General features: G+C 50.6%; 1 protein-coding gene across 2 annotated transcripts; it reads right to left on the bottom strand.

Annotated features, from left to right (window-relative positions):
• Positions 1-126: 126 nt before the first annotated feature.
• HCFC1 (host cell factor C1) lies at positions 127-25,362 on the bottom strand. Of its 2 annotated transcripts, none has more exons than XM_081175918.1 (26): positions 24,373-25,362; positions 21,125-21,273; positions 20,630-20,790; positions 20,083-20,291; positions 19,806-19,890; positions 19,592-19,698; positions 19,303-19,482; positions 17,212-17,622; positions 16,280-16,440; positions 15,969-16,166; positions 15,398-15,625; positions 15,009-15,113; positions 14,437-14,656; positions 14,100-14,242; positions 13,868-14,006; positions 13,314-13,534; positions 10,058-11,792; positions 9,152-9,318; positions 7,548-8,091; positions 6,982-7,344; positions 6,454-6,575; positions 5,295-5,432; positions 4,957-5,142; positions 4,483-4,780; positions 2,742-2,805; positions 127-1,607 (listed from the first exon to the last, which is right to left on the bottom strand). In XM_081175918.1, exons 1-26 carry the CDS (start codon positions 24,590-24,592, stop codon positions 1,568-1,570), a joined length of 6,594 nt encoding a protein of 2,197 aa, XP_081032044.1. In that variant the 5' UTR covers positions 24,593-25,362; the 3' UTR covers positions 127-1,567. The 2 variants fall into 2 exon arrangements, with proteins under 2 accessions (XP_081032044.1, XP_081032045.1); XM_081175919.1 differs by having other exon boundaries at positions 24,965-25,361.
• Positions 25,363-26,927: the final 1,565 nt, after the last annotated feature.

Here is a 26,927-nt window from a genome sequence, read left to right as displayed (position 1 = left end):
GGTGAAAACACTTGTGTCCTAGCCCTCCCACGAGGGTAAGAGGGCTCTTTTCCCAAAAGGTAGCCAGAAACGCCCTAGTACTAGAAGAGGAGGAGGGAAAGATCTAGTTTCACAGACAGAACCTGGTTTCCAAAAAAAGGAGGTCTTTAATTGTTCAAAATAGCACAAAAACGACAGATACGCAGCACTAGGGGGAGGGGGAGCGGAGGGGTGGACAGCCATGGGGAACTCCTAGGAGGACTGTTCCTGTCTCAAAGGAAAATAAATGGGGTAGGAGAGTAGGGTAGGAAGAATCTTAGGGTTTGAACAGGAAGGGGACACAGCGAAATACATTATAATACAAAAGACCAGGGCACAGAGCAAGTTGGTGGGGAAGGGGGTCTGCTCCTGGGTTTGTTTGCTATTTTTTGGAGGGGGCCTGCTTTACCTGCCAAATCTCTTTGACAATGGAGAGGTAGGACATAGCAGTCAGTGCAGCTGTTTGCTTTTCATTTTATCGCCTATTCCCCACCATCTCTGAAGAATAAGCCCTGACTGCTCTTCTCCCTTCCCCTCTGTGGAATGTCCAGAGAGGCAGCGAGTGGAGGGGGTGTACATATTCCTCTGGAGTGGGAGGGAACCTAGATCCCTGCCCCAGCCAGAGGGAAAGCTGTACTTCAACAGGCAAAAGTATTGTCCCGCAGTCTTGTTCCTAGCTTATCACCCTGACCTTGTGGGGTCAGACTCCATCCTTCCAAAATGTCTCCCCCTCCCCCCTAAAAAAGGGTTTTATATAAAACGATGGAGAGGAATGGCAATGCATTTTTGCCTAGACATGCCGCCTTGTGGTCTGGAGAGGGAAGAGCAGAGGGGAAAATCAGCTTGTGCTGTTAGAGGAATTGCTGCATGTGTGGAGAAGAGGGGGTGGGTTGAAGCCACAAGCGCCCTGGGCTGAGCATCTGAACAGCTGTTGTAGAATGAGCTGCATCCCCCCACCCATCCCCAAAAGTAGCTGCATTGGTGGTCCAACCACCTCCCGCCCCTCCCTCCCTCCCCAAACAGCAGAGACTCCTCTCTCTCCATTACCAACGCAGACACTAAAAACTAAACTGAGGGAGAGGGTCTGTACAGAGGCAAGAAATGGAGGCAGGGAGAATAACCCTCCCACCCCCAAGACACAGGATGCTGGGGTATACAAAAAGAACTTCATTCCTGTAACTGCAACTTGTAAAAAACCCAACAGCCCCCCTCCCCCCATAACAATTCCCCCCTCCAAACCCACCCCTAACATCAGCGTCCATGTTAAACGGGGCAGCAGCAGGGGGCAGGGGAGGAACTCCAGTCCTTCTTCCCCCTCCCTAGGCTGGGGCATGGCATGGCATAGCATGGCATGGCACAGCGATGGCCCCTGCTTGGGGCTCCCTCACTTGAGCCTCTGCGTCCTCCGCCCCAAGAGTCCAGCCCCGTGGTGTATGAAATGTGCTTTCAGCGGTTCCATCTTCCTCCACACAAAGGGGCGGCTGACTGGCTGGGGGTTCAGGTGGAGGCTGTGGAGCAGGCAGGAAGAGGGGACAGCAGGGGATGCCCTTCACTGCCCATCTGCTTTGGGCTTCTTTGGAGCGGTTTTCCTGAAAGAGGAAAAGAAATGTGTTGGGCTCATGCGCCAAATACTAGGCTAGGCCTGATGCACAGATTCAGAGATCAATTCCTAAATCCACATCTGCATAGGTATGTGTGCTCGCTCTCACTCAAAAGTGAATCTCTCTCACCTTGGATTGCCTATGCAGAACCGTTCCAGGAAGAAGCATTTCCACTTGGCAAGGATCCCATCTTGTGGTGCCCTCCCACCTCAAAATATCCTTCATGATAGGCTCTGTTGGTTGCTGTTGGTGTCCATCTGTCTCGAAAGACAATGGAGTGTGCCTCCAGGGGTGAAGCCACACCGCTGCACTAGCAGCACTAAAGTGACCTCCTCAGGGTGCAAGCCTGGTCATTAAGTACGGAGGTCCTGGGCTGCCCAGAGGACAAGACTACCCTCTTGGCCTCACTGATATGGTCCAAAGGAAAGCAGAGCACCAGCTTGGCTGCAGGAATTGCCGGAAGGAAGTGTACAACACCATCCAACCGTCTTAGGGACTCTACTCCAGACTTGTACAGGGTTTGCTCCTTAGCCTTTTCTTCTCCCAAATATATTCCACAAAGTTTTCCTTCTCCTATATGGGCTCCCTTCCAAGGTGGACATCCCCCATCTACCCCTCACGTCCCTCTACAGCACGTGCAAAAACCGCCTTCTTGACTGTTGGACCCACTATTGCTCATCTGCTCAATCCACCGGAGCCTGTCTTCACAAGCAGGGAAAGTCCCCGACTCACTGAGGATTTGAGACCCATCGACTACCCTCACCTGATTTAGTTGGCCAGTCGAAGCAGTTCCTGGGGTGTGGCCACTGTCTCATGCTGACAGCTTCTAGAAGCCACAGGTGAGAGCTGATTGCAGAGTGAGGACCAAAGGTGAACAAACTACCCCGGAAGGAGCATGATTTGGCCCCTATCAGAGGTACGACCCTTCCCCTAGCACCCCATACACCCAGGCTCTGCCCATTCACAGCACACAGGAAAGGAACTTGGACCAACTGGGTTAAGAAATAGGAACTTGATTGGACCCACAGACTCCAGATGTCCCTTTCTGTACGCATTCCTTCCCCTCTCCCACTTTGACCTGAAACACAAACACTGCATGACTTTCCACTAGGAAATACTCACAGGTCGGGAGAGGACAGCGGCCGCTTGTTGGCTGGTTTTATCATGGAGCCATCCTTACTGGATTCTGTGAAGAAAAGAATGTGCTGCATACACTGGAGGTGCAAGTCCCTATCCAGAGAGCCAGAGCACACAGCAAACTTGGGTACCAGATTCCAGCTCAGGTACTTGCACACAGCAAATAGCCAGAGATTAATAGTCCAGAGGGAAGCCCTATTCTCCTGAGACAAGCTGGAGGTTAGCTATGCCATCAACAGACCTCCTCACAACTGACCATTATCCATAGCCATGTTGCAGCATACCAAAGAAGAAGGGACTTTATACAGTTATAAAAGCGTGAGCTGTCTTGGCCAATACTATGAACACCACCCAGTGTGACTTGCCAACAAATGTGCTTAACCATTCTCAAAACGTGATGAATTACAGGAGAAATGGGGGACAAAAATGTCTGCCCAAACCTCAATTCATGGGTTGGCAGAGTCTTGGGGGCAAGAGAATGCGGTCCAGTAAGGTTATATTGCAGGCTGGAGTTGGTCTGCAACCCTTTAGTTGGCCAACCCTGAGAATCACCTAACCTCAGAAAGGTCTAATTTAACATCCCAATAGGCAGAAATACGCAATGGTGAGTAATCCTTTCCATTACGGGTCCCAACTGATCCCCCCCCCCCATCCTCTCAACTGACAAGTATTCTTGGCCTCAGTTCAACCAACGTAACATTTTATATAGAGTCTAACTTTGTACGTATCCCTCATGTCAGGCTGCCCACCCAGACCAGTCTTTTCTATTTTGCCAGGCAGTGGCTTCCCAGTGTCTCAGGCAGAGGCCTCTCAAGCCACCTGCTGCCCAAAACCCTGTTTTGAACTGGTGATGCTGAGCACTGAACCTGGGACTCGACTGCTGAGCTTTCACATAGTAAGTGGCAAAACAACAGGTCCTGCCTCAAGCAGTTTACAATCTAGATTTCCCAGTCTGAAGTGGCACTTCCTGAGCTGCCCTTAAGACTCCCAAGCTAGGAGCAAACTGCCGACTAGATGTTGGGTTATATATGTCATGCATTTACAACAGAATGTGGAACATAGGCCATATACCTGAGGACTTTGGGATCTTTTTTTAACACCCACCCACACATCCTTAGGAATATCTCTCAGCCACACTGGTGGTAATCAATTGAAGCCAATACAGTGCAGTGGTGGTGGGAATTCTGCAAAACCCTTCTGTCCCTTTTAAACTAACCACTAAACTCTCATGCCCCCTAACATCTCAGCAAAAATACTCAACCTGAGATAAAATGCAGATATATTTCATTTGCATAATAGTACATATATACAGTCGTACCTTGGCTTCCAAATGCCTTGGGAGTCGAACGTTTCGACTCCCGAATGATTGAAAACTGGAAGCGAGTGTTCAGATTTTTGAACGTTCTTTTGGAAACCGAATGTCTGGTGGGGCTTCCACAGCTTCCGGTTGGCTGCAGGTGCTTCCTGCAGCCAATCAGAAGCTGTGCTTTGGAAGTCAAACATTTCAAGTCAAACAAACTTCCAGAATGGATTCTGTTTGACTTCCAAGGTACAACTGTATACACTGAAAGAGACCAATGGGTCCTGGTAATTCATTGTTCCTTCTTCTGTAGATGGGGATACATTTAAGAGAAACTGCCTTACCACCTCTCCATGAAGAAACAAGATAACAGGCTAGATGCTTTCTGAAGCCCTTCCCCAAATTCCTATCACAGCAATCACTCACCTTGCAGCCACCGGACTTGTGTGGCAGGGCCGTAGCCCTTCTCGTTGCGGGCAGCAATGCGGAAGATGATGGCAGGCTTGGTTGTGTAGTCTATATGGGCATTGGAGAGACTAGCTGATTGCACCAGGCATGAGGGGCTGGGCCCACAATAAACTCGCATGAAGGCCAGTTGAGCGGGGGCTGCACTCTTCGGTTCGCCTGCCTGGGCACTCTGAATGGCCAGGTACACAGAGTACTCCGTGATCTTCCCAGAGGTGACAGAAGGGGGCTCCCAAGTCAAATGGGCTCCATCTGGACTCTGAGAAAGATACACACACACACAACAGATAGATTGAGGATTTGGACATTTGGCTCCCAGCGGCCACACTGGGGTAGAGGCATTAGCTAAACAGGAGAAGCAACAAAGGTTGCCCCTGCTACCCCAGAACAAGAAGCTGATATAGCAGGTGACTGGCAGAATGAAAGAGCACTGACCTTGCTGATTTTAATGGCGCACGGTGCTCCAGGGAAGCCAGGCAGACACGTCTTGAATGCTGAAATTTCACTAAAAGGACCCCGGCCACAGGCATTGATTCCTGCCACACGGAATTTATAAGCAGTACCAGGCTGCAGTTCCTGCTTCTTGAGTTGAGAATAATCGGGTATGGTGCCCGAGTCATCCTGCAGGGAGCAGAGAACAGTGAGAAGGGGACTTAGGACCACCTTGATGGTTGTAGGAGCAAAGGATGAGAGACATGATGGCAGCAAAGATTTGAATCTTCAAACTATGTGCATCATTAGAAGAAAGCAAAAGATAGGTGAAGGTCACTCACTTCTGTGGCAGGCGCATCATCAGGAGGCAGGAAGTAGTGTGTCACCATCATGTTGGTTGCTTTAACAACACCCACATCAAACCACTGATTCTCCTTCTTCACAACCACCTTTGGAGGCTGAGTGGGAGGTTCTGGTTTCTAAACAGGGTGGGAGAACAGAGGGTGAGTTCTGGGAAGCTGGAAAAGAACTTTCAATACTCTCTGTGAAGCTTCTTTCTTGTCTGGGGTGACTGAGGTAAGGATTGGGTTATATCTCCCAACTGCCTTGGAAGGCAGGGAAGCTGCACAATTAGATTTTAGTTTAGTAACAATCCCCAAGGCTCCTCTTCCCATCTGCTGCCAAGCCTTAGGCAGAATGCTGAAACTGTCTCCCTTTTGAGGCAAAAACCATAGAGAAAAAGCAGAAAAAGGGCAAAGGGATTTCTGGAAGGCCCTGGCACTAGCTGAAGGACTAAGGTACATTGACTTGTGAGTTTGAAAATGTATAGTGCATTTCATATAGAATATGGCTTGGATGCCTTATTAATCTGACTAGAAACTTCACAGTGAGCACTCTAAGTTCCCTTTTCTTCCTGGGATGACAAAGGCATCCAATAAAATGGGATTTGTCTAAGCTATCCTATTCTAGGAGGGAATCGGGGAGAAATTTGAGCTGTGGATGGCATCTGCTGCAGTAGAACCTATAGCATGCTTGTGCCAAAAGATGCATCTGTGAAGTCGAAGGAATCCATCTTGCAAATGCAGGGGTAGGGAACCACTTTTGTCCAGCGGGCCAAATGAAAAAGTGGCCAATTATTCGCAGGCCACATCTGACAGGTTGTGGGGCCACCACCTGTTAATGCAAGCTGAGGCTGCAAAATGCCACTAGGAGCATACAGCATAGTATTCTGTGAAAGCAGGAGGAGAGAAAAAAGCAACAACAGAGAAGGAGTTGCTCAGAAACCCTTCTGCCCTGGCCAAAGGCAGGAAAAGAACTGATGAAGTGACTGCAGGACCCGCTGAGCCCAAAGCCTTTCACACGTCTTCCCAGCCTTCCCAGGCAATGGGGGACATAAACCATCCTATCCTACTGGATGCCTTGGTCACCCTCAGATGGAGAAACCAGTATCTCTCTACCCCCCCCCCAAATCTCTCCCCCTCTAGACTCTCCTTAGCTTACCACTGGCGCTGCTTCAATCCCATTGGCAACCTCAGTCAGAGCAGCTGCCGCCTGCAGCTTTGCTGGGCTGGCCGCCGCCACCACTGGCTGTGGTGCCACAAAAGTATTAGAGGGAGCAAGGCCTGGAAGAGGAAAATCATGTTCAAAGAAGACAATAATGAAAATTTCAGACCTTGATCATTTGTCCTCCAAAGCATCTCTCCACCATTAGAGCTGGAGAGTAAAGTACAAGTTCCAAAACCTAATCCCACCTTAACCAAGAGACCCACACCACCGAGACTGAAAAAGGGCGGAAGGTATCCTAAGCACTAGTCTCCGCCCACCTGGAGTCCTCCAGAGGAAGCTGGATTCCCACCAGCCCCAACCACTGCAGCCAAGGGTGAGGCCTGATGGGACATCTTTGGAGGCCATCAGCTTAGGGAAAGGTTGGGTGTGAGACCACCCCCCGCATCAAGCAGCAGTCCATAGCCTCCTGCCACCAGAAGGCGGAGCGCCCCCACTCTACAGGACACATATGGCACTACTTACTCTCTGTGGGCGTAGGGGGTAACAGCCCAACTGTACTCGTAACTGCACTAGCCAACTCGTTGAGGCCGTTGCTCTCACTGGCAGGGTCGTTGAGGCTGTCAGCAGGGGCCAGGGCTTCTGTGGGCAAGTGGGAAGGCAGCGGGTGCTGAGGTGGCTGTTGCTGAGCTGCCGCCGCGGCTGCCGCTACTGCCGCCGCCTGAGCTTCCTGAAGCTGCTGCTGCTGCTGCACGAGGGCAGCCAGTTCTTGCTGGGTGAGCACAATGGGGATGGCGGTGGCCTGGCCCTCAGGGCTCTCCGAGGCCAAGTGGCCGAGCTCTGCTTGGGTTGCCGCTGCTTCAGATGTATCCATGGCCTCTCCAGGACCTGCAAAAATGCCAGAGGATGGAATTGGAGGCAGAACAAGGTTGCAGGAAAGATATATGCTCCGCTAACGCAAAGCAGAAGGGAGGGGCAGGAGGCTGTGCCCCACCTCAGCTGGGTGAATAAATATGTAGGGATGACTGCAAGCGGGACACTCCCTGCCCAATAACCCCAGGGCCAACCAGAAGAGAGACGAGATCACTCACCCATTACAGCCTGCTGGGCAGCTTGCAAAACTGCTTGTATGGCCAGGGCTTGGGCCTCTTCGGTAGCAGCAGCTTGGGCAGCTGCCTCTGCAGCTGCAGTCACTGCCAGCTCCTCCGGCGTCAACCCTGTCACCATGAGTGTGGTGGTGCCTGCCTGGCTCTCGGCCATCAACTCCTGGGGCAGTGCCAACTGTTCTACTTCTGAAGGTGGTGCTGGTGCTGGAGGTGGAGCAGGAGCAGCAGCAGGGGTCACCTGAGGCACCACCACCATGGTGACAGGCTCCCGGGCAGGAGCTGCTGGTGCTGGTGGTGCCTCCACCACAGGCGCTGGGAGCTCTGGCTGGGGAGCAGCTTCAGCTGGTGGGGTGCCTGCTGTCGGTGCAGCGTGGATTTGCTCCTGGGGCTCAGACGCTGCTGCCTGCATCTCCGCAGGAGGCTGCAGTGGTTCAGAGGCTCCTGTAAGGGAATCTGTACTGGTGGCAGCTGGTGTCTCAGCAGGGGGACTGGCCTCCTCCGCAGGAGTATCAGCCAAAGAAGAAATGTTCTGCAACAAGTAGGAGATGGTATTAGTAGCCTAGATGCTGGGGATGCTGGACCTGGCATCAGAAGGCTGGGCGATGGAAAGGCAAACTTGGCATCATCTTTGGAGAATTTCACAAGGTTTGCTAGCAGCTTTTAGGCAACTTGCAACATTAAGGCAGAATTGCTTATGCGGGATCAGACTGAAGGTCCATCTGGCCCAGAACTTTGTAGCTTAGTCAACCAAATGCTTTTGGGAAGGTTAGAAGCAGAGCAAGATGGAGCCAGCCATTCTATCACTTGTCCCTAAAAGGCCCCAAGCACAGCATTTCTGTTTAACAGTCGCGACCAGGCATTTCAGCTCCTTGTTCTCTGGTATGTATTTCTTTCTCATTTTATTTGTCTTGCTTTTGAGGAATGAATGCTGGTACCCCTTAAGGATCTTTTGGCATGCATTTGGGGTAGAGTGTATTGTTATGAGGAGCCAGAAATGGAGCTTTGCAGGATATTAAGTTGTTCACACACAAATGTAACATGTAGAAGGATAAAAAATAAAGGAAGCAGCAGGAATTAAAGCTTAGTTCCCCACATTCCTCTTCATTTTGAGTTCAAACTGAGAGAAAGATCAGGGACTGCATCAGCAAACCACCTAGGGGCAACTCTAGGATCAGAAAATGATGCACTGGGAGACAAGGTTCAAGGAAGGCTCCAAGGAGGAACTGTGCTGCTACTGCTGCGCTTCTCAATGGCCACTGCCAACAGGCCGAATAAACAAATGTTTCTCTAAACTCCATTTGTATTGCTGCGTATAAAGTATTAGCAGGTGAGCATATGAGCAATGAGGAGAAGCAGGAATAAAAAGGCGATTCTCTCCTCCATGCTCTGCCCTAGTGACCACTCCCTTGTGAGCTCAGCTAGTTTAGAGCCAGAATGAGGACGGCTCTTTGGTCAGTGTTGGAAGTTCCTCCCTCCCTCGAAGCCCGCTGTGGGCCTTAGAGCCTCAACTTCTGGCATATCCCATGGAATAGATGAGGGTGGAAGAACAAGTTTTATTTCAAGCCCAGTTCTCGTTCCGTGGTTCTTACCGGCACAGAGGGTCCTGGCGGGGGGGTTGACTGTGTCACGGTGGTGACAGCCCTGGGCAGTGTGGAGGCAACGGTGGTTGTAACAGTACTGGGGCTACTGGCAGCTGGGCTCTCAGTCACGGTTGACTCAGGTTCCCCCTGTTGGCCATTGGTGGCAGGTGGCTGGTCTGCAAAGAGGAAATGGTTAGGCAATGAGAACAAAGCCACAACTTTAGATTCCATTTGCCTGTTCATGTTCTCCAGACAGCAGTAAACCAAGACTTAGGTTCCTATAGAAGAAGAACCTATAAGGCAGCCAAACTTGCATCAAAGCTGGGGTCCTCCAGAGCATTTTCCGCAGACCTCTGAATTCTGAAAACACATTTTCCATGAACTTGTCTGCCAATGATTTCTATGTGTGTTGCAAAGAACTTCAGGGCAGTTAGAAAAATACACATGCTGTTTCTCCAAGGCACTGAGCAAGTCTATAGACTAAGCATTATTCTGTGAGCTGAGAATGTGACCTGGGGTAAGCCCAACACTCTTCTGAAGAAGAGAAGCCTGCCATTACTATTTCCCCCCTGAGTCCCTGACAAAAGTTTTCAAAACAGCTGCTCTTTAGAGATGCAGAACTTATTCCACTGACTGCATGAAAACAAGGATGCCAAAGGTGGTGCAAGGAGCCCAGTCCTGCTCAAGCAAGAAGAGGTACTTGATTGAGGAAAACTGAATGTATAAAGTTAGGGCAAATGACACAGGGACCCAAGCAATGCTCCTGGTTACTGTGACACCATAAGGTGTCACAATATAAAGCTTCCAGAGATCCCCAGGGTCCGTCCCCCCCGCCTGAAAGCCACTGGCCCAAGGCATCCAAATGCAAGATGGGAGCAGGTGCCTCTCCAGAGTTCCTCTCCTGCCTGATCTTACCTTGATTGGACCCCATGGAGGAGGTGACAGTGGTGGCTGTGTGGGTCGTTCCAGTCTCGTGGGTCTCACAAGGAGGATTTGAGCACACCCTGGCGGTTGGGTTCTGAAGTGGTAATCCTTCAGTACCTGGACTTTCTCCCTCAGGGGCTTTTCCTGATTCAGAGCCCCCCACCGGCAAAGAGGTTGAGCTGGAAATGTGGGTGCCATCACCTCCGGTGCTGGACGTCATAGTAGTACTGGTGGAGCTCGTCTGCTGTGTTTCACAGGGTGGAGCAGCAGGAGTTTGCCCAGCACCTTCACCCTGCCCTGCGCCCAAGTTTGATGTTGTGGTGGTTGCTGTGTTGGTGGTGCCAGTCTCATGAGTCTCGCAAGGTGGGTTGGAGCACACTTGCTGCCCTACGCCCATGCTGGAAGTGGCTGTTGTAGATGTGTTGGTGGTGCCTGTTTCATGAGTCTCGCAAGGTGGATTGGAGCAAAGTGGCTGTGAAGTACCCTGGTTTGATGTGGATACAGTAGCTGTGTTAGTGGTGCCCGTTTCGTGAGTCTCGCAAGGTGGATTGGAGCACACCTGGGGGCCTGAATCCTTGGCGCCTGTTTTGCTGGTCTCGCAAGGTGTGCTTGAGGGGGGCAGCGTTGAACCTGAATCGGGCAATGCCATCTGCACTGTGCACAGCTGCTTTGTAGGCAAATCTGCTTTGGCAGACATGGTGGTGCTGGTGGAACAGGTCTGCTGCGTTTGGCACGGAGGGTTGGCGGATCCCACCCACTCACCGTCAGGCTGCCCTCGGCCCATCAGAGACCGAGCTGTAGTGGCAGTATTGGTGGTGTGGGTGTGATGGGATTCACACTGTAGGCTTTTGGGGGCTGGTAGTCTTTCGCTGGCCTGCACTGTGGTGGTGGTGCCAGAGGAAACGCTGGGCACACCAGAAGCTGAAGTAAAGCTCACCATCCGGACTGCACATGGTTGCTCAGTGGGCACATCTGCTTTTGCCGACATGGTGGTGCTGGTTGTATTAGTCTGCTGTGTCTGGCATGGGGGGTTGGTTGGTTCTTTCTGCTCACCATCAGGTTGCCCTCGGCCCATGTTAGAGGTGGCAGTGGTGGCTGTGTTGGTGGTTCCCGTCTCATGGGTTTCACAGGGTGGGTTGGAGCACACTAGCTGACCTGTGCCCACAATGGGTTTCACTGTCATGGTAGTGCTAGTGGCACTAGTCTGGAAAGTTTGGCATGGCGGATCTGCAGTTGTCTTCTCAATCCTGGAGGTGGTGGCTGTATTGGTAGTTCCAGTCTCATGCGTTTCGCAGGGTGGGTTGGAGCACACCTTTTGCCCAGCACTCCGCACAGTAGTGGCAGTGTTGGTGGTGCCTGTTTCATGGGTCTCACAAGGAGGATTTGAACATACCCGCACAACTCTCCCATTGGGCTGAAGCCCACCACCCTCTTGCCCCTCACACACAAACTGCACCTGGGTCGGCCCACCCAAAGTGCCCACTACAGTTGTCGTGGCTGTGTTGGTGGTGCCCGTTTCGTGTGTCTCGCATGGCGGATTGGAGCACACCAAAGTGACGGTGCCTGGCTGTGCGTCTCCCTGCCCTGATTCAGCAATTGCAACAGTAGCTGTGGGCTGCTCCGTGGTAGGCGAGGCCAAGATAGAGACGGGCAAGTCATGCACTGGCTGGGCCTCCACACCGCTGGGTGTCGTAATCAGGGTGACTTGAGTAGGCTGGGACACAGGCTAGAGATAATAAGCAGAGACCAATACACACACGTTAGCATAAACACCTCGGCCAGGGACTTTTTCTGCACCATTAAAAAATAAGTCTTAGAACAATTTTACAAATTACTCAGAATGAGATGGTGGAACCACACCAGCTCAGGATGCAGTTGGCAATTATGTTTTTGAAGAAGAAGAAGAAGAAGAGTTTGGATTTGATATCCCGCCTTTCACTCCCCTTCAGGAGTCTCAAAGCGGCTAACAGTCTCCTTTCCCTTCCTCCCCCACAACAAACACTCTGTGAGGTGAGTGGGGCTGAGAGACTTCAGAGAAGTGTGACTGGCCCAAGGTCACCCAGCAGCTGCATGTGGAGGAGCGGAGACGCGAACCCGGTTCCCCAGATTACGAGACTACCGCTCTTAACCACTACACCACGCTGGCTCTCAGTATATAACGGAGAACTATTTAACATAGTACTCTTCTCTACAGACAGAAAAAGTTAGTTTGTGGGGAGTCATCAAAAATATAACCTCCCCAACTCACCTTGAATCTGAAGCACTACAGTCCACAGTTCTATCACCTCATTTTGTGTAAGCCGTATAACAGCCTTGATCTTGCTCATAGGGAAAGTGGACATGAGACATGTTAAGAGGCTAGTTCAGGTGACCAATGGTCTGCAAGCCTCCACCCGGAGAAGACAGACTACAAATCCTTCCTGCAGCACTACAAATAAGCAAGTTAAGGTGCTGCAGAGCTTAAAGTCTGCCTTCCTTCTTGCTTGGCCTTACAGATATAATAGCAGGCTAGTGTTCAGGGAGGCCTTAATAACCCAAGGACAGTGAATTCTGCAATAGGGTTTTATTGGGTTTTATAAACAAGAATATTGTCTCTCTCTCTCTCATGCACACATACACACTTGACATAAAGATCACCTTGGGGTTTCAGATCTTGGACAACAAGTATTTAATAGACCACAGCTGCTGTAAATTAAAATACTGGGGCCATAAGAACAGAGGGAACTTTCGTCCCAGGGCCACTAAACCAAAGAGAACCGTTTCCCCCCTGCTTAGTTCCCAGGAACTGGTTTACAGGACTACATTGCACTGAACACAGTGGGCTGTATCCTACTGTGTTGTTCAGCTGAAGGGAAGGCTTCTGTCAGCACAATGGGGAAGAAAATAATTTCCAGTAACTCCCCCTCCCGCCTCTCCAACCTCCATAAATATGCTCCAGAGAGTTGAGGGACTGATAATTGCTTCCCTCTGCATTTTGCAGACAGAAGCCTTATCACCAGCTGAGTGACACCCAAAGGTTCCATTTGGCTATCACAGCTAAGATCAAGTGTAGTGTAGCTAATAACCAACAAGAGAATCTATGAATCCGTCTGTTCCCCTTTTGAAGCCACCTTAGCCAGCAACCATCTTGTTACAATAGTAAGCGCCACAAGTTATCCTTGGCTCACCAGTTTTACTGGGAGGCCATAAGGACTTCACATTTACCAGGAAACAACTCCCCAGAAGTTCCCTCTGACCCACTCCATACCTGCATGGTGATGGTGGGCGTGCTCAGCCCTCCTGCTGCTGTCAAGGTGGTCTGTGCTGCTGAGACTGTGATGGCAGCTGGGTTGATGACCTGGCTGGAAAGTGTGGCGATGGTGCCCAAGGTGGTAATAGGCGTCGCCAAGGAGGCATTGGTATTGTGTCCCCCAGTCCCAGCTAGGCTGGTGGAGACTGTGCCCGTTACAGTGCCCAAGGTTGTGACACCTAGAAGAAGACGGAAAGGTTGTGATTGGTATCCTCCACAGTGTGCTGGTTTCAATGGGTCAGAAACCCGTTCTGTACCCCTAGAAGGAAACATGGGTTTCAAGGGTCCTGGTCAGTGTCCCGTGAGGCTGCTTTTCTAGGGACATATAGGCAGTAGAGCAGCAAGAAAACACAGCTGGCAACCAATTTACAGGAAGCACAAGCCAAGGTGCAGCCAGCATTCTACCTAACAGGCAACCTTCCCTCACAACTGCTGGGGCTTCATAATGAAAAGCAAATGCATTAGCCTAAGTGTCCAGCCTATTACTCCTGCCCCCAGGCCAGCACACTCACCTGTAGTTCCTTTCACCACCAAAGTGGTGACAGTAGGCTTGACAGCAGACACTGTGACAGGGGTGACAAGCCGCACTCCACCCATAGGAACTGTTCGCAGGATAGTGCCAGGTTGACCTGGGGCTCCTTTAAGTACCACCTGGAAAGGCACACATTTGACATGTTAAGAACTCGAGTTGCAGCTCAGGACAACGCAGCACTCAGTGCCCTCTCATCTAACTAGCTGATTCACCTGTGTTACACCCTGCTGCCCGTGACTTGTGGTCAGCTTGGGTACAGCCGTGATGATCTTGGCAGGTGTCCCAGTGCCAGAAGTCATCACTTTTGTGGTGATGATGGTGATGGGAGACTTGATCCCAGGGCTACTGGTGACACCTGGAAAAAAGAGGCAGAGCTGTAACATGGAGGGAGCTTTAACCCCTTGGGATACAGACACACTGAAGTGCTCTTGAAGCCATCCTAAGAGTGATCCCAATGGCTGCTGCACTTCCCAGCATCTTCTAGTTCCGCTACCCACCACCCAGCCAGTGCCATGGAAGTACTGCTTATAATCACACTCAACTCCCTACCTGTGGCACCTGACTGGGTAATAATAGCAGACATGGGGATGGTCTTGATGATGGTTGTGGTGCCAGGCTTCGTTGTATTTGGAGAGACACTGCTGATGCCCAGAATGGTGGGCTTGGTGCCTGTACCGCCTGCCTGGGAGGTGGTGATGATTGTGGTGGGCTTGCCATCTGCTGAGGTCACCAACTTTAGGATAGTGCCAGCAGGCAGGGGCCCTTTGGTCTGGAGAAACAGAGAAAACACAGAGAATAAACGATGCACAGAACAAGCATCTCAAGCACTCAACAAATAGGGAGGCCGTACAAAAAAACCTGAAGCTCTAGAAGAGCAGGAACCTAAATTGTTCACAAGAAGCAGGTAACAAAGGCCACCATGGAAAAATTTGTGATGATCAGAAAAACTTAATATTGCTATCGGTCCCTCCAAGTATATGCCTAAAAGTGTGTTGAAAATTAATGAGTGAGCCTCAGTTTGCACATCTAAAAGTGTGGTTGGAAGTAGCATCAACAGTACAGCAAAGTGCTCTTGGGCTGGGGATATATATGGCAACCAATCCTATGTTGTAAGTTCTTACCTGTATTATCTGGGTCACAGGGCCACTTGATGCCTGGCCTGTCACAGCTGATGTCTGAACAGGTTTAGTCTGAACAACTGACATCACTTTACCCAAATTGGAAATCTGTCAGGAGAAAACAAGATTGGGTTGCTCCTGACATGTCCAAAAATGAAGGGACTTTCTCTTACCACTCTTCTCATTCTTATTGAGGAGAAGCTGGGTTAATAAAGTAGCTGGTAAACCTTCATCAGTAGAGAACTGAGGGAGAGCAGCAGCTCACAAATGCTAAAGGAAGGAACTGTCCTGTACAATTGCCTTCTTTCATCTAGAGTGGAGTGTTTAGTGGGCTGAAAGATATATCTGCTCTCAGCTCCGCCCCCCCCCGCCCCCGCTACTTGGATACTTACCAATGCACTGCCTCCAGGTACTGAGATGGGACTTTTCACCAATGTGATGGTCTTGGTCACCCCTCCCACCACAGTAGTCATCACCTGGGCCTGCTGTGCTACAGTGACAGTGCCAGACTTGTGCACGGTGATGATGGGCCGAGTAGGTGTATTGGTGGTAGACGAAGATACCGAGGTGCCAACCTGAGCGGCGGCTGTCTTCAGCATGCGGGTTGCTGGGTTGCTCACCTGCATCAACATGGCCAACATGAGAAAAGCAAAGATCCCTAAGAGCAGGGGTGGGAAACTTGTGCCCCCCCCAATGCTGCTGGACTACAACTCCCATCAGCTCCAGTCAGAATGGTCAATGGACAGGGATGATCCAGTAACAGCAGGAGGAACCAAAGGTCCTCTGCCCTTGCCTTAAGCCCCCCACCCCCTTTTTAAAAAAGGGGCAACCAGGAGGCAGAAATCTAGGGTTTCATTCACAAAGCACAAGATGTTGCCCTCTTGCCACCTGCTGTGTGCAAAACTGGTTGCTGGCTAACGAGCCCAACAGCCTCCTAACAGAGAGTATGGTGCAGATACTCACCATGACAGGAGAAGAGGCAACTTTAACTGTGGTGGGTAGCGTGGTGGTTCCCGGCGAAACAGCAACAGTCTTAACTAGGGTTGTGCCAGCAGGCACACTCAGCATTGTAGGGGCTGAAGATGGTGGAATTTTTTGAGTGGCAGCAGCCGCAGCTGCCAGAGCAGCCATGCCACTCATCTGGGGGCTACTGCCAATCACCTGGAAGGATAGAGAAGAGTGTCAGGAAGTTAATGTCCTGAAGTTCTTTTCTTAGGACAGAGAATTAGTTCCTTCCAGCACAGCCCCCCCCCATTCTTTTAAGCGATACTCACTGTCCCTTGAGTGTTCTGCGTGGGTACCACCATACGCACTCCGGCCGGCAGTGAAGTAACTGTCACAGGCCCCTTCCCAGCCTGCCCTGCTGAACGCACCGTCACCAATGGAGTCCCTGTAGTAGCTTGTGGGCCTGTCACCTTCAGCACAGCTGGGACAGCTGCCAAGGAAGAGGACAAAAACCAAGTAAGACATGTTTGTGTCCTAGATTCCTAGTTACTATGATGGTTCTCAAGCTGGCTGCCCTCGCAAAAAGCAGACAGTTGGCATGGAAAGTGTACGTTTCCCCTTGATCACTTGCCCCAAGTGCAGTAAGTAAAATCCCAAAAACAGCGTCCTCCCCCTTGAACTGGTGAGGAAATATATACGCGTCAATGAAGAATATGGAACTGGAAGCTTATTTTAAAAACAAAAATGAGGGCCTTAAAAGCACACACTGTTCAATGCAGCTCCGCTCCTTCCCGCTTCCAACTTATGTCCCCTTATGTGATTCACTGTTAGGCAAACATACTCAGATATTTTTCTGAGAGCTCCCTTTGGGGGGGGGTAGACATTTACTTTAAAGCCCCAAATACAGACTGGGATTTGGCTCTTATGTATTTCATTTAAAATATTTAGACCAACACACCCTACGCTCAAAGATGCACATGCTAATAATCTTAAGAAATAAATGTTATTTTAATTTTGTTGAAGGTGTTCTGCTGTTCCTCCTTTGGGAGGTCTTTCTAAAACCTGGGGCTACTGTAAAGAGGGCCCTGCGGGTGGAGCTGCATGGCTCTTTCACCAGATGTTAATGGGAAGAAAGTGTGTGCTCACAAAGATGCCTGCTTGCACCATAAAAATATCTATTCCTGGCAAGGATGGGATGGGGTTTTAGTTGAAAATATAAAGAGTCCTGTGCTCCCTGCTGCCCTCTAGGATTTCCCTTTACCTTGAGGACGAGGAGTGGCGGCGGCGGCAGCGGCAGGCACAGGCATTGGGCTGCTAGGCACAGTAGGCAGCACCTGGATGGTGGTTGTGGTAGGTGGGGTGGCGGCAGCAGCAGCAGCCACGGCACCAGCAGCAGCTGCAACAGCTGTGGTCTGGGGCAGCAGGGTAATGCCCATTTGCGCCAGGGGCTGCACTGTGGGGACAGGGGCAGCTGCAGCTGGAGCGGGGCTCTTGGGGGGGTTGACAGGCACTGAGGGCACAGGATTGGCAGCCGGCGAGGTGGCAGCTGGGATGTCATACTTCTGGAGCTGCAACAGGTAAGTGTCAGCTGTTGGGACAGAGCCCCAGCTCACTTCCAGGGAATTGGTGTTGGCACGAACCAGCTGCACCCGTGAAGGCGACGGAGGTTTCTCTGGAACAGAAGAATAAGAACAGATGGCATTAGGAAGAGGACACTGCAGGTACTCTGCAAAGGAAACTCGATCCCATCACATTTCTTAGAGAACCTTTCCTCTAAAGCTATTCAATACCATTTCACACACTTATTCCTGGGCACTACTCTAAAAGCAAGGGCAAACCAGTCCAGCCCCATCAACATTTCCTTTTTAGCTCTTCCCAGACCATTTTGCAGCAGCAGCATAGGTGCTGATGAAAAAAAGCCACCAGCATGTAAGCAGCATTATTGCCTCGGCTTGTTTCTCTCGATGGTCTAAATCTTGTTCACCTTTTCCCATTCTAAGACCCTTTTCAGGTGAACATATTTGGAAGTTGGGGGAGAATAACAGTGCATATACCAGGAGGCTGAAAGAAAACAATGCCAGCTAGAGGTACCTCTCCTACTGTGTTGATAGTTATGGATACAGGAAAATGTTCCTTTGAGTGAAATGGAGCTCTCCTTCCCATTTCTGCAGCAACTGGTGGAAATTTGTTGACAACATCCGACATAATGCCAGGCAAATATTGGATTTAGTTTAAGAGCAGAGGAAAAAACTCTCTCTCCCCTAGGCAGAAGTGGCTGGGATGTAGTAATCTGGATCTTTCCCCATAGGAGCAGTGCCTGAAGGGAATGGCACATTCTCTCTTGAGTCACGGAGCATCCACTGGTGGAGGGGACATGCAAAGACTCAGGAAAGTGCAAGGGAGTGGGTGTGGAGGGGCTGCTGCCTTCTTTATTGCTGTAGGGATTTTGAGGGACAGAGGAGGGAAAGCTGGAGGGGCACTTCAGGAAATGATTACAGGGGAAAAGATATGGTATGGGAAGGTGTGATATCAGTGTAAGAGAAGATCTGACCCTGACATGTGCATACTGAACAGAATGGCATACAACCGAGGAAGGAGGAGGAGTTCCATTCCTACTTTTGCAGGGAGGGAGGTTGCCAGAAGCTTCCTTCATCCCACCTACCAGTGGGTCTGGAAAATAGTGAGAGTGGAGTCACTATGCCCACTGTTTGGGTGCTAGGTACAGATTAAATGTAGTTTGCTAGAGTAAGAAGCCAAATTCAGATTGTCTTTTCAGTCTACTACAAACTAAATATACTGCAGACTCCCTGTAAAGCAGTACAAGAGGGAACCAGGGCAAACCACCACATCCTCAACAATCAAGAGAGATGCTGATAGTAAGGCAACACCTACATGTTCAGAAAAGTAATATTGCAGATCACGCCCAACTGCAAATGGAGGAAGAGCATGCCTGAATGCTTCTCCACCCTGCACCCCGCCGCCAGAAAACTAGCTTGTCAAAATATAGTCACCTTCTCCTAAAAAGCTAGCTGTTCACAGGCAAAGAACTTCTCATGTGGAGGGAATTCAAGCAGATGAATTATGTTTATTACTCCAGAATGCAAGATGGCACTACAATACACACCACCTGTTTGTTGTCCCTACATTAGAAGCTCCTTGCATGTGTAAAGTTAGCTTCTTGGGAACAAGGCAAGATTAAATCCTGCTTCCCACAGTAAACATGCAGAGGGAGAGAGAACTCAAACATGAAATTCCCCCAACAGTGTCTACTTCTGCCAATTTGCATAGAACTTCAGTCTCAAAATCTCCACCTGTTCTATAATGCCCCTGCCCCTACATTGAACCCTCTTACCTGTCTCAAGGTACCATAGATCCTTGCAGCAAACCTGGTTATTCCAAGCTTTGCGGTACCCATCGCGGCCACTCCAGATGTACAAGCGGGTATTGATAGCCACAGCACAGTGCCCAGCTCTGGCCCGTGGAATATTGTCCTCTAGTGTGTCCATCAGAATGGGCTCCCAAGCCATAGAGTCTGTGCAAAGACAGAAATACACACAGAGGCGATCAGACAGGAAAGGACTGGAGACAGGCGGGGGTGGGGTGGGGAAATGAAAGAATGTGTAGGACACCCTCCCACATACCGAGGTTGAGGCAGGCCAGGGTATTTGTGCATTTCCATTCCTTCTCATGTGTTGCCACTTTGACATCATCCATGACAAGGGGTACCCAGCCTCCAAATACATACATCCTGTCCCAAAGAGAAGAAATGGTGAACAAAAGTTGTGACAGGACTAGGAATTAGGCTTTCAAAAGCAGTGAGAAATCAGGCTGAAGAATGTCAGAGACAGGTCTTACTTGTTCCCAATAGTTGTGGCTGAATGCAGACTGCGTGGGAGGGGAGCCACCCCACTCAGGGTGGGCTTGTTCCACGTTAGAGATTCTGGGGGAGAAAAACACAGCAAAGAGATCACTCCACCTGCAGTGCTTGATCCTGCCTGCCAGCCTTTCAAGATGCTGAGGCTGGAACTAGCATCCCTGTCAGGGCTCAAAAGACCCACTCTTTTCTAAGTCAGTACCACAAACGCCACCTCAATCTAAAACAAAGCAAATAAACCATTCCTGATGCTGTTACCAATGTCAAGGGTCCAGAGGTCACCAAGACGACAACCACTCATGCCACCGTATATAACTAGTTTGGACTTCTTGTTGTCCTTCTCTGTGTACACCACAGCAGTGTGGGACTCCCGTGGCGGAGGCAGTACACCATAAGTGATGGGGATGTCCCAGGCTACCACACCAGAGCCTGGTCGTAGCTCCAAGATATAGAGGTCATTCAGGTACCTGTAATTGGGGTGAGGGTGGAGACAGAAAAACAGAAATGAAAGCCAGGTCAGGCTCTTCTTTGCTTCCCAACTGTGTACCCACAGACACTACCCAGGCCTTTACAACCCCCTTCCTGTAGACAGCACAAGCAATATTTTCTCAAGAATTAAAGAAAAGTGAGGTGGGAATGAATAATTCGCTCAAATTCAACGACACCCCCAAGACCAGTGGTTCCCTTGCATAGGTCCCAGTTATGGAAATACAAGTGAGAAGCTCCAGTACAAATTGGCAAAAAGTCGTTGCACCTGGAGCACTACAGCTTGATCACGACACAGGGCAAGACACAAACACTATACCTGGGAATGTTATTCTTAGGGTCTTCGCTGTCATTGGCCAAGCCCCCAAACAGGTAGCATTTGTTGCCCACCAATGAGAAGCTATGGCCAAGTCGTGGGCAGGGTGGGGGCCCATTCTTAGGAGTCTTGGCTTTCAATCTCTTCCACTCCCAACGGCTGGCCTAAAACAAAGTGCCATGTGGTTAAAGCAAGTGAGCAGTGCGGGATTTATTTTAAAAGCAGAACATCTAAGAAGCAGGGAGAGTTGCTGGGAAGGAAAGGAGCACAGAGAGAGATTTCTGGAAGTTAGAAGCTTGGTAGTCCTCTGCTGCTTCTGAGACTAGTGGCCCAATACAGTAGCTACAGGAAATAATGTGGGTGAATCAAAAAGGTAGACCAGGGTCTGACTTCCACACCTTAGCACTGTGTCAGCAGTACTGTGCAAGCCCCGTGCTTAACTTTCAAACCACCCCCCTTCCTGAACTGAGAACAGTCTTGTGTCCTGCAGCCACTCACCTGAAGTTCATAGAGGTCGTTGCTGTACTTGCCATACTCCACCATCCCTCCAAATACCAGCAGACGGGTTCCGTCACAAACGAAGCCATAGGCCGCACAACCAGGAGGGATGTCTCCCCGCACAGCTGGGATGAACCACTGGTTTGTAGCTAAGAGACAAGCAGAGGGGAGTCAGAAGGGCTGCCTCAAACTCTGTGCTCAGACGCAAGCAGGGCTCAGACCTTGAGCCGCGGAGGCACAGATGTGCGAATCTGGCTCATCTCTCCACCCTCTTGGCTGCCAATCCACCATGTAATGAGATATCTATTACCACTTGGTTTGAAGACCTAAGCTGTCTTCATGCACTCACTGCAGCAGTGGCTTCTCTTGTCTCCAGACTGAGGATGCCATGATTTGTAACAGAACCCCTTTCCTTGCCCTCTCAACTGGCATTTAAGCCCTACACTAAACACCCCAGAAACAGGAAAACCTCTCAGCGAAGAGGCTTCACCTCTGCCTGGAGAGAATGAAATAAAGGAAGTACTCTACTAGCTAAACATCTTGGCCACAAAAGCAAAGAAGTCAAAATAAGGGAGGAGGCATTCCTTCCCAGTGGTGCTCCTGGTGGATGCAGCACTCAGCAGCACAAGGCTTCTGCCAGCCAGAGGAACTGTTTACAGTGAGCAGAGCGGGAGGAAGCAGCCTATCAGGCAAATCAGAGAGAAGAGGCAACTGCCAATCAGGAAGCTGCCCCCACCCCTCCTGCCCAGCTCTCCTTACACTGCAAGACTCCAGTCACAGCAGCTCTAGAAGCGGGAGGAAGAGACAGACTCCCTTCCACATGCACTTGCAAGCCTAATGCAGCTTCAGGCCACACATTTATTCCTGTAGTGAATTTAAGCTGCAACCCTACTTAACTAGTCTCAATGACCAAAACCTTATTATGCTGGAAGACCTACCAGAACTACCCAAAGAAGGTTACACCAACCCAGCACCTTCACCACTCTTAACACCTAGCTTTGACAACAAGCCAATGCTTCCAGGAAGGTGTCCGAACATCACTTTCATTTTGTTTGCCTGCAAAGACTGATTTTGCAGTACAAGAAGCAGTAGCATGAGATGACTAGGATTGAAAAAAGTTTGAAATTAAATTTAACACTTCTGCTAAGGAAAAACACTTTGCATTTCCTGAGCTTCTTGAAGAATTCTTCCTTCAAGAGGAAAAAAATGTCTTAAGCCTCAGATCTCTGTGTTTCAAAATATCCAAAGTTGCTTTTTGTTTAAAATGAGGACTCTTCTCTATTTCATATGAGTAACACAAATGAAGGCACAAGTGTCAAAATCTGCTTCACTGTAGCAGAGAAAATGTTCATACTAATCCCAAATTGTGCATTCTAAGCTAGGAAGTCCACATAACCCATAGATCAGGGACAGAGGAATCACCATACTGTGCAGGAAACAACTAGGCTGAAGACGCAATGATGGTATGGTAACCCTTTCAGACTAAATAGGGACCTTCTGATCCAGAAAAGGAAATAACCTTTAATACTGTTCAAAATCTAAACATTGGTGAAGACTACTTCTAGAAAACCCTTCCAATTAATACTCAATTTGGTAATCTTTAGAGCTAACCTCTTAATCTACTGTTATTTTTGTAATTTAAAGAACTCAGATCACGCTGCAAGCTTACACTGGCAGGCTAGATGTCCCTAAACTAATCCTGGTATATCACCTGGGCTGAAAGCCTGCTGGAACAATGGGTCTGGGGAAATGAATTCAACCCCCCCCCCTTTGCTGCCTTGCAAAAAAAGGAAAAAAAGAGTGAACACCAATCGTGTCTTCCGAGAATGCATATATAATGCCCTAGCTGAGCAGGAGGAGCTTCTGAACAACAGAGGCCCACCTGCCCCATCCTTACATTTTGGCAGGAAAACAGAACCCACATCACAATGCGCTCACATGCAGCTTAGTTTGAAGAAGCCAACAGACTCCACCCTGAGCCCAGACTCCCAATAAAGAACAGGAACAGTAGATCATGGGTGGGAATCTGCTTGCAAAAAGTGACTTTTTCTGTTAGCACTCACTGGGGGGCGGTGGGGATTAAAGCCAGCCCTGGGAAGGGTTTCAGCAAACTTCAATCTACAACTGACACTATGAGGCGTAAATGTTTCCAGCTCTTGACACTGGAGATAAGGGTCTTTGACCCCTCCCAAATGGCTACAGGGTGGAATGTTCCAGCATTTGCTCTGAACCCACCACAACTTTCAGAGGCACTGTACTGCTGCGCGCTCTATATTTGAGCAAAGATACCAGACAACAAGGGGTTAAAAGCTGCAGCATTTGAAAGTTGAATTTTTCCCGCCAAGCACTTTGGGGAAGAAAAGCTTATCTGCCAGCTGCGCGGCCCCCCCACATGAATGCATGTGGGAACCAGGGTGTTGACATCGGGAGGAGGCAGAAAACATCTCACAGCTACCTCCAACACACTAGGGTTAACTTGAAAGTAGGAAAGCGCTTCTGTCCTCAGGGTACCCTGAGCTGCACTCTAAGGTTGGGTGCACTGGCTTCGTGATAGACAATTCTCGGGAATTTGTCTTTTTCAATCAAGCTGGGGCACATCTCTGTTTCTGCCAGACCACGCAGCCTCCCCAGTGCCACTGAGACTGATGATTGGGGCTCATGTGGCTGCAACAAGATAATCCATTTAAGATATGTCGCCAGTGGGAGATGAGCTCCCCTGGCAACATACCCTGCTACACCCTCCTGCACCCCCAAAGTTCAATTGCTCCTCTCCGGACACCAACACAGAGGAAGAAAAGTTCCTAATGTAAAGTCCCTTGATTTCCACCTAACGGAAGACTGCTACAACGAGAAGACTCAAGCACATGCCAATTATCACAGCCGAAGGGCTGGAAGAAATTTAACCGCGAAGGAACAAGAGGGACTTTACAACTACTTCACCCTTCTAGCTCTCCCCCCTCTATTACCACACAACCTACTATATCAACTTGCAGCTTTGGGGGAGCAAGAGTTAAACAATATAGCAATCTTAGCAGCCTAAACCTAAAACAAAAGTGGGTTGTTATACATACATATAATACATACATTTACACAAGATATCAGAGTTTTTACTTCGTGCTTTCATGGAGAATTACAAGTCTTTCTGGGATCTATTATAGGCAAGCTTTTCATGATTTGGCTACAAATGGGGGTAATGCCCTCACCCTATGAACACCCTAGACGCTGTTGCCCATTCACCCCCCCCTTACCTGTGTTATAGACATGCAACTCATCCACGATGCCCTCGTTGCCCCCTCCGAAGACCACAATCAGCTCTTTGATGGCCACAGCTCTGTGCCCATGTCGGGGCCGAGGCACGGGGCCTGACCACCCAACCACCCGCTTCCAGCGGGGCTGGAGCAGCCCGGGGGTGGTCCCGCCACCTGTTGGGGAGCCCCCACTAGGGACAATAGCAGAGGCGGCAGCCATGGAAAGCACTTCCCAAGTAAGTCTCCTTCCTAGCGATCAGTCCTCTAAAAGCACGCAACAAAGGGGCAATCCTATCAGTTTTTATCTAGAGGTGGTTTAAAAAAGAAGCGGGGGGGGCACTCTTCCAACCCACATGCACTCTACCTCTTTCGAGGTAAGAGTGGGAGTAGGAGACACGGCTGCTTCACTTTTTTCCCAGGGTGGTTGGTCAAAACACCCGCCTTAAATGGGGCACAACACCCCCCAAGTCCTCTCTTGACTACTACTGCTACAACAACCCTCACCGCGGGAACTAATGCAACAAACTACTTCGGAGTAGTTGTGAAAATGGGATGCTGAGAAATGTATACCCCCACAGAAAAGAAACTATACCTATTCTTTTCTTTCCTATGTGGGGGGGAGGAGGGAGGTTGCTGCCCCGAGAGCGAGCGGAGGCGCCCCTTTGCGGAGGACCTGCTAACCCTCCGCTCCTCGAGTTCGGATCGCCTGGCGCGGCCCCCCCGGAATGCAGCCTCCCTATGGGGCAAACGCCCTCCCCGTGTGGCAGGAAGAGGGGTGGGGGCCGAAACAAAAACTGCCTCCTAGTTGCCTCCCCACTTTCGAAAAACTATTACCAATTGCCCTTCCGAGGGAACTACCCCGCGCGGGGCAGTTACTCCACCCCGCCCGCAGCAGGGCCCCTCTGCCGCCCCCCTCCGGCCCCCGCTCAGAGCCCGGCCCTGGGAGCCGCCATCTTGTGTTGCCCGGACGGAAAATGGCGGCCGCAGGGAGGGAGAAGCCGCCTCCCCCTCGTCCCCCCCACCCGCCGCGTCTCCCCCTCCGACCCTGCCTGCCCCCGCGACCCGGAGCCCTAAGCCAGGCCTCCCTCCCTCCGCCTTCCAGGCGCAACGGGCCGCTCGATCCACCCCCGCTGTACGGCACCGATGGGCAAGCTGCGGGCTCCAGGCGCCTTCACGCCGCCCTGGGAGCCGCCATCTTGCGCCTGTGAGGAGTCTCTCTTCCTCGGCAGCGGCGAGGGGCGGGGCCACGGCGAGGTCTCCGTACGGAACCCCTCCCACCAGGGCGCCGCCATGTTGAGGGGGCGGGGCAGCCTGGACACCGCCATCTTGGTGGACATTCGGGCTCCGCCTCTTTTCTTTTGCGGGCTTCGCTTCGTTTGTGCGGGAGACTGCGCGCCGCGTTTTCACCGCGCTTACTCACTTTAAAATAATAATAATAATAATGTGTGAATTTAACGCGAGTCGCCGGAGCCACTTCTGACAATAAGTTGTGTAGCTAGATAAAACGTTTATGTGGGCGTCGCCATTTTGAACAGGAAGCCCCGCCCTCTTTGCTTTTTTTGGGCGAAAACAACAACTGCCCCTCCTCCTGCCTGCAATTGGCCTCCTTGCTTACGCCGGCCACGAATGCTGCAGGGAGGCTCCATACGCTTCCCTCTCCTATAGCAACCCTGTGGGCGCCGCCATCTTCGATAAAGATGAAGGGCTTATCTTGCATAAGCACGTGAACGCTCCTCCATGAGAAAAGAAATTTCTGCTCGCAGTGCCAATGGCGGATGCAGCGGATCCGCGCCAGACGTTTAAAGCACGTCCAGTGCACATATAAAGCGCGTGGCACTCCCTCCACCCGGCAACTCCCAAGCACTTCATAGTTTAAGGGGGCCGGGAAAACTACAGCTCCCAAGAGTCCTTGGGCGGGAGGTCGCGTGCTTATACATGGCGTGGCTCTGCCCTTTGAGGCCTAATGGTCCATGTCAGTCCCCTCAACCACCTGCTGCACCCACCCACCATTAGTCGCGCCCGGGTTCCGGCACACTGCCTTTTGCTTTAAAAATGCTTCTCTTGCTTTCGCTGCATCTTCCCCGTTTCTGAACCTCATTCTGCATTTAATTACTCGACCCCCGATCCGGCGGTGCTTATGTACTGAGTACAAATTATCAAAACTTTAGGTTTCATGCTTTCCTGGAAGCTGCCATCTTGGTTCCACCCCTTTGCTATTCTGTCACAAAACAGAAAACACATATGGCGCCACAAATTGCCCGGATGTGCCTCCGCCTTTTCAAACACCAGACCAAAATGGCGTCTTTTTCAAATGCCCGTATACAGCTCTCCCCGCGTTCTGGGATTCAATATGGCGCCGCCGTATACCCGTATGTGCCTTCTGCAGACATATACGCATCCAAGATGGCTGCTTTTGGGATACCCGGATGGGCGGAACACTGTCCAAAAATGGCTTCACCCTAGTTCCAGTAAGCCTCCGTACTACGTTCCCGGATGCAGTCGAGAAAGAATCAACATGGCACAGCGCTGAATTACTTGATGCTCCCGCTCCTTGG

This window comes from Podarcis bocagei, assembly GCF_964188305.1.
Source record: "Podarcis bocagei genome assembly, chromosome: 17".
NCBI lineage: Eukaryota > Metazoa > Chordata > Lepidosauria > Squamata > Lacertidae > Podarcis > Podarcis bocagei.
Note: the sequence above shows the minus strand (reverse complement) of the source record. Positions and strands in the feature narration are given on the sequence as shown.

Bases quoted from the DNA above. Each gene is read 5' to 3' on its own strand.
- HCFC1 (XM_081175918.1), bottom strand. From the start codon at position 24,592: ATGGCTGCCGCCTCTGCTATTGTCCCTAGTGGGGGCTCCCCAACAGGT. The intron at 14,657-15,008 runs GTAAGAACTTAC...CTGTTTCTCCAG, and splicing joins CTGTGACCCAGATAATACAG to ACCAAAGGGCCCCTGCCTGC. The intron at 4,781-4,956 runs GTCAGTGCTCTT...TATCTTTCTCAG, and splicing joins GCGCCATTAAAATCAGCAAG to AGTCCAGATGGAGCCCATTT.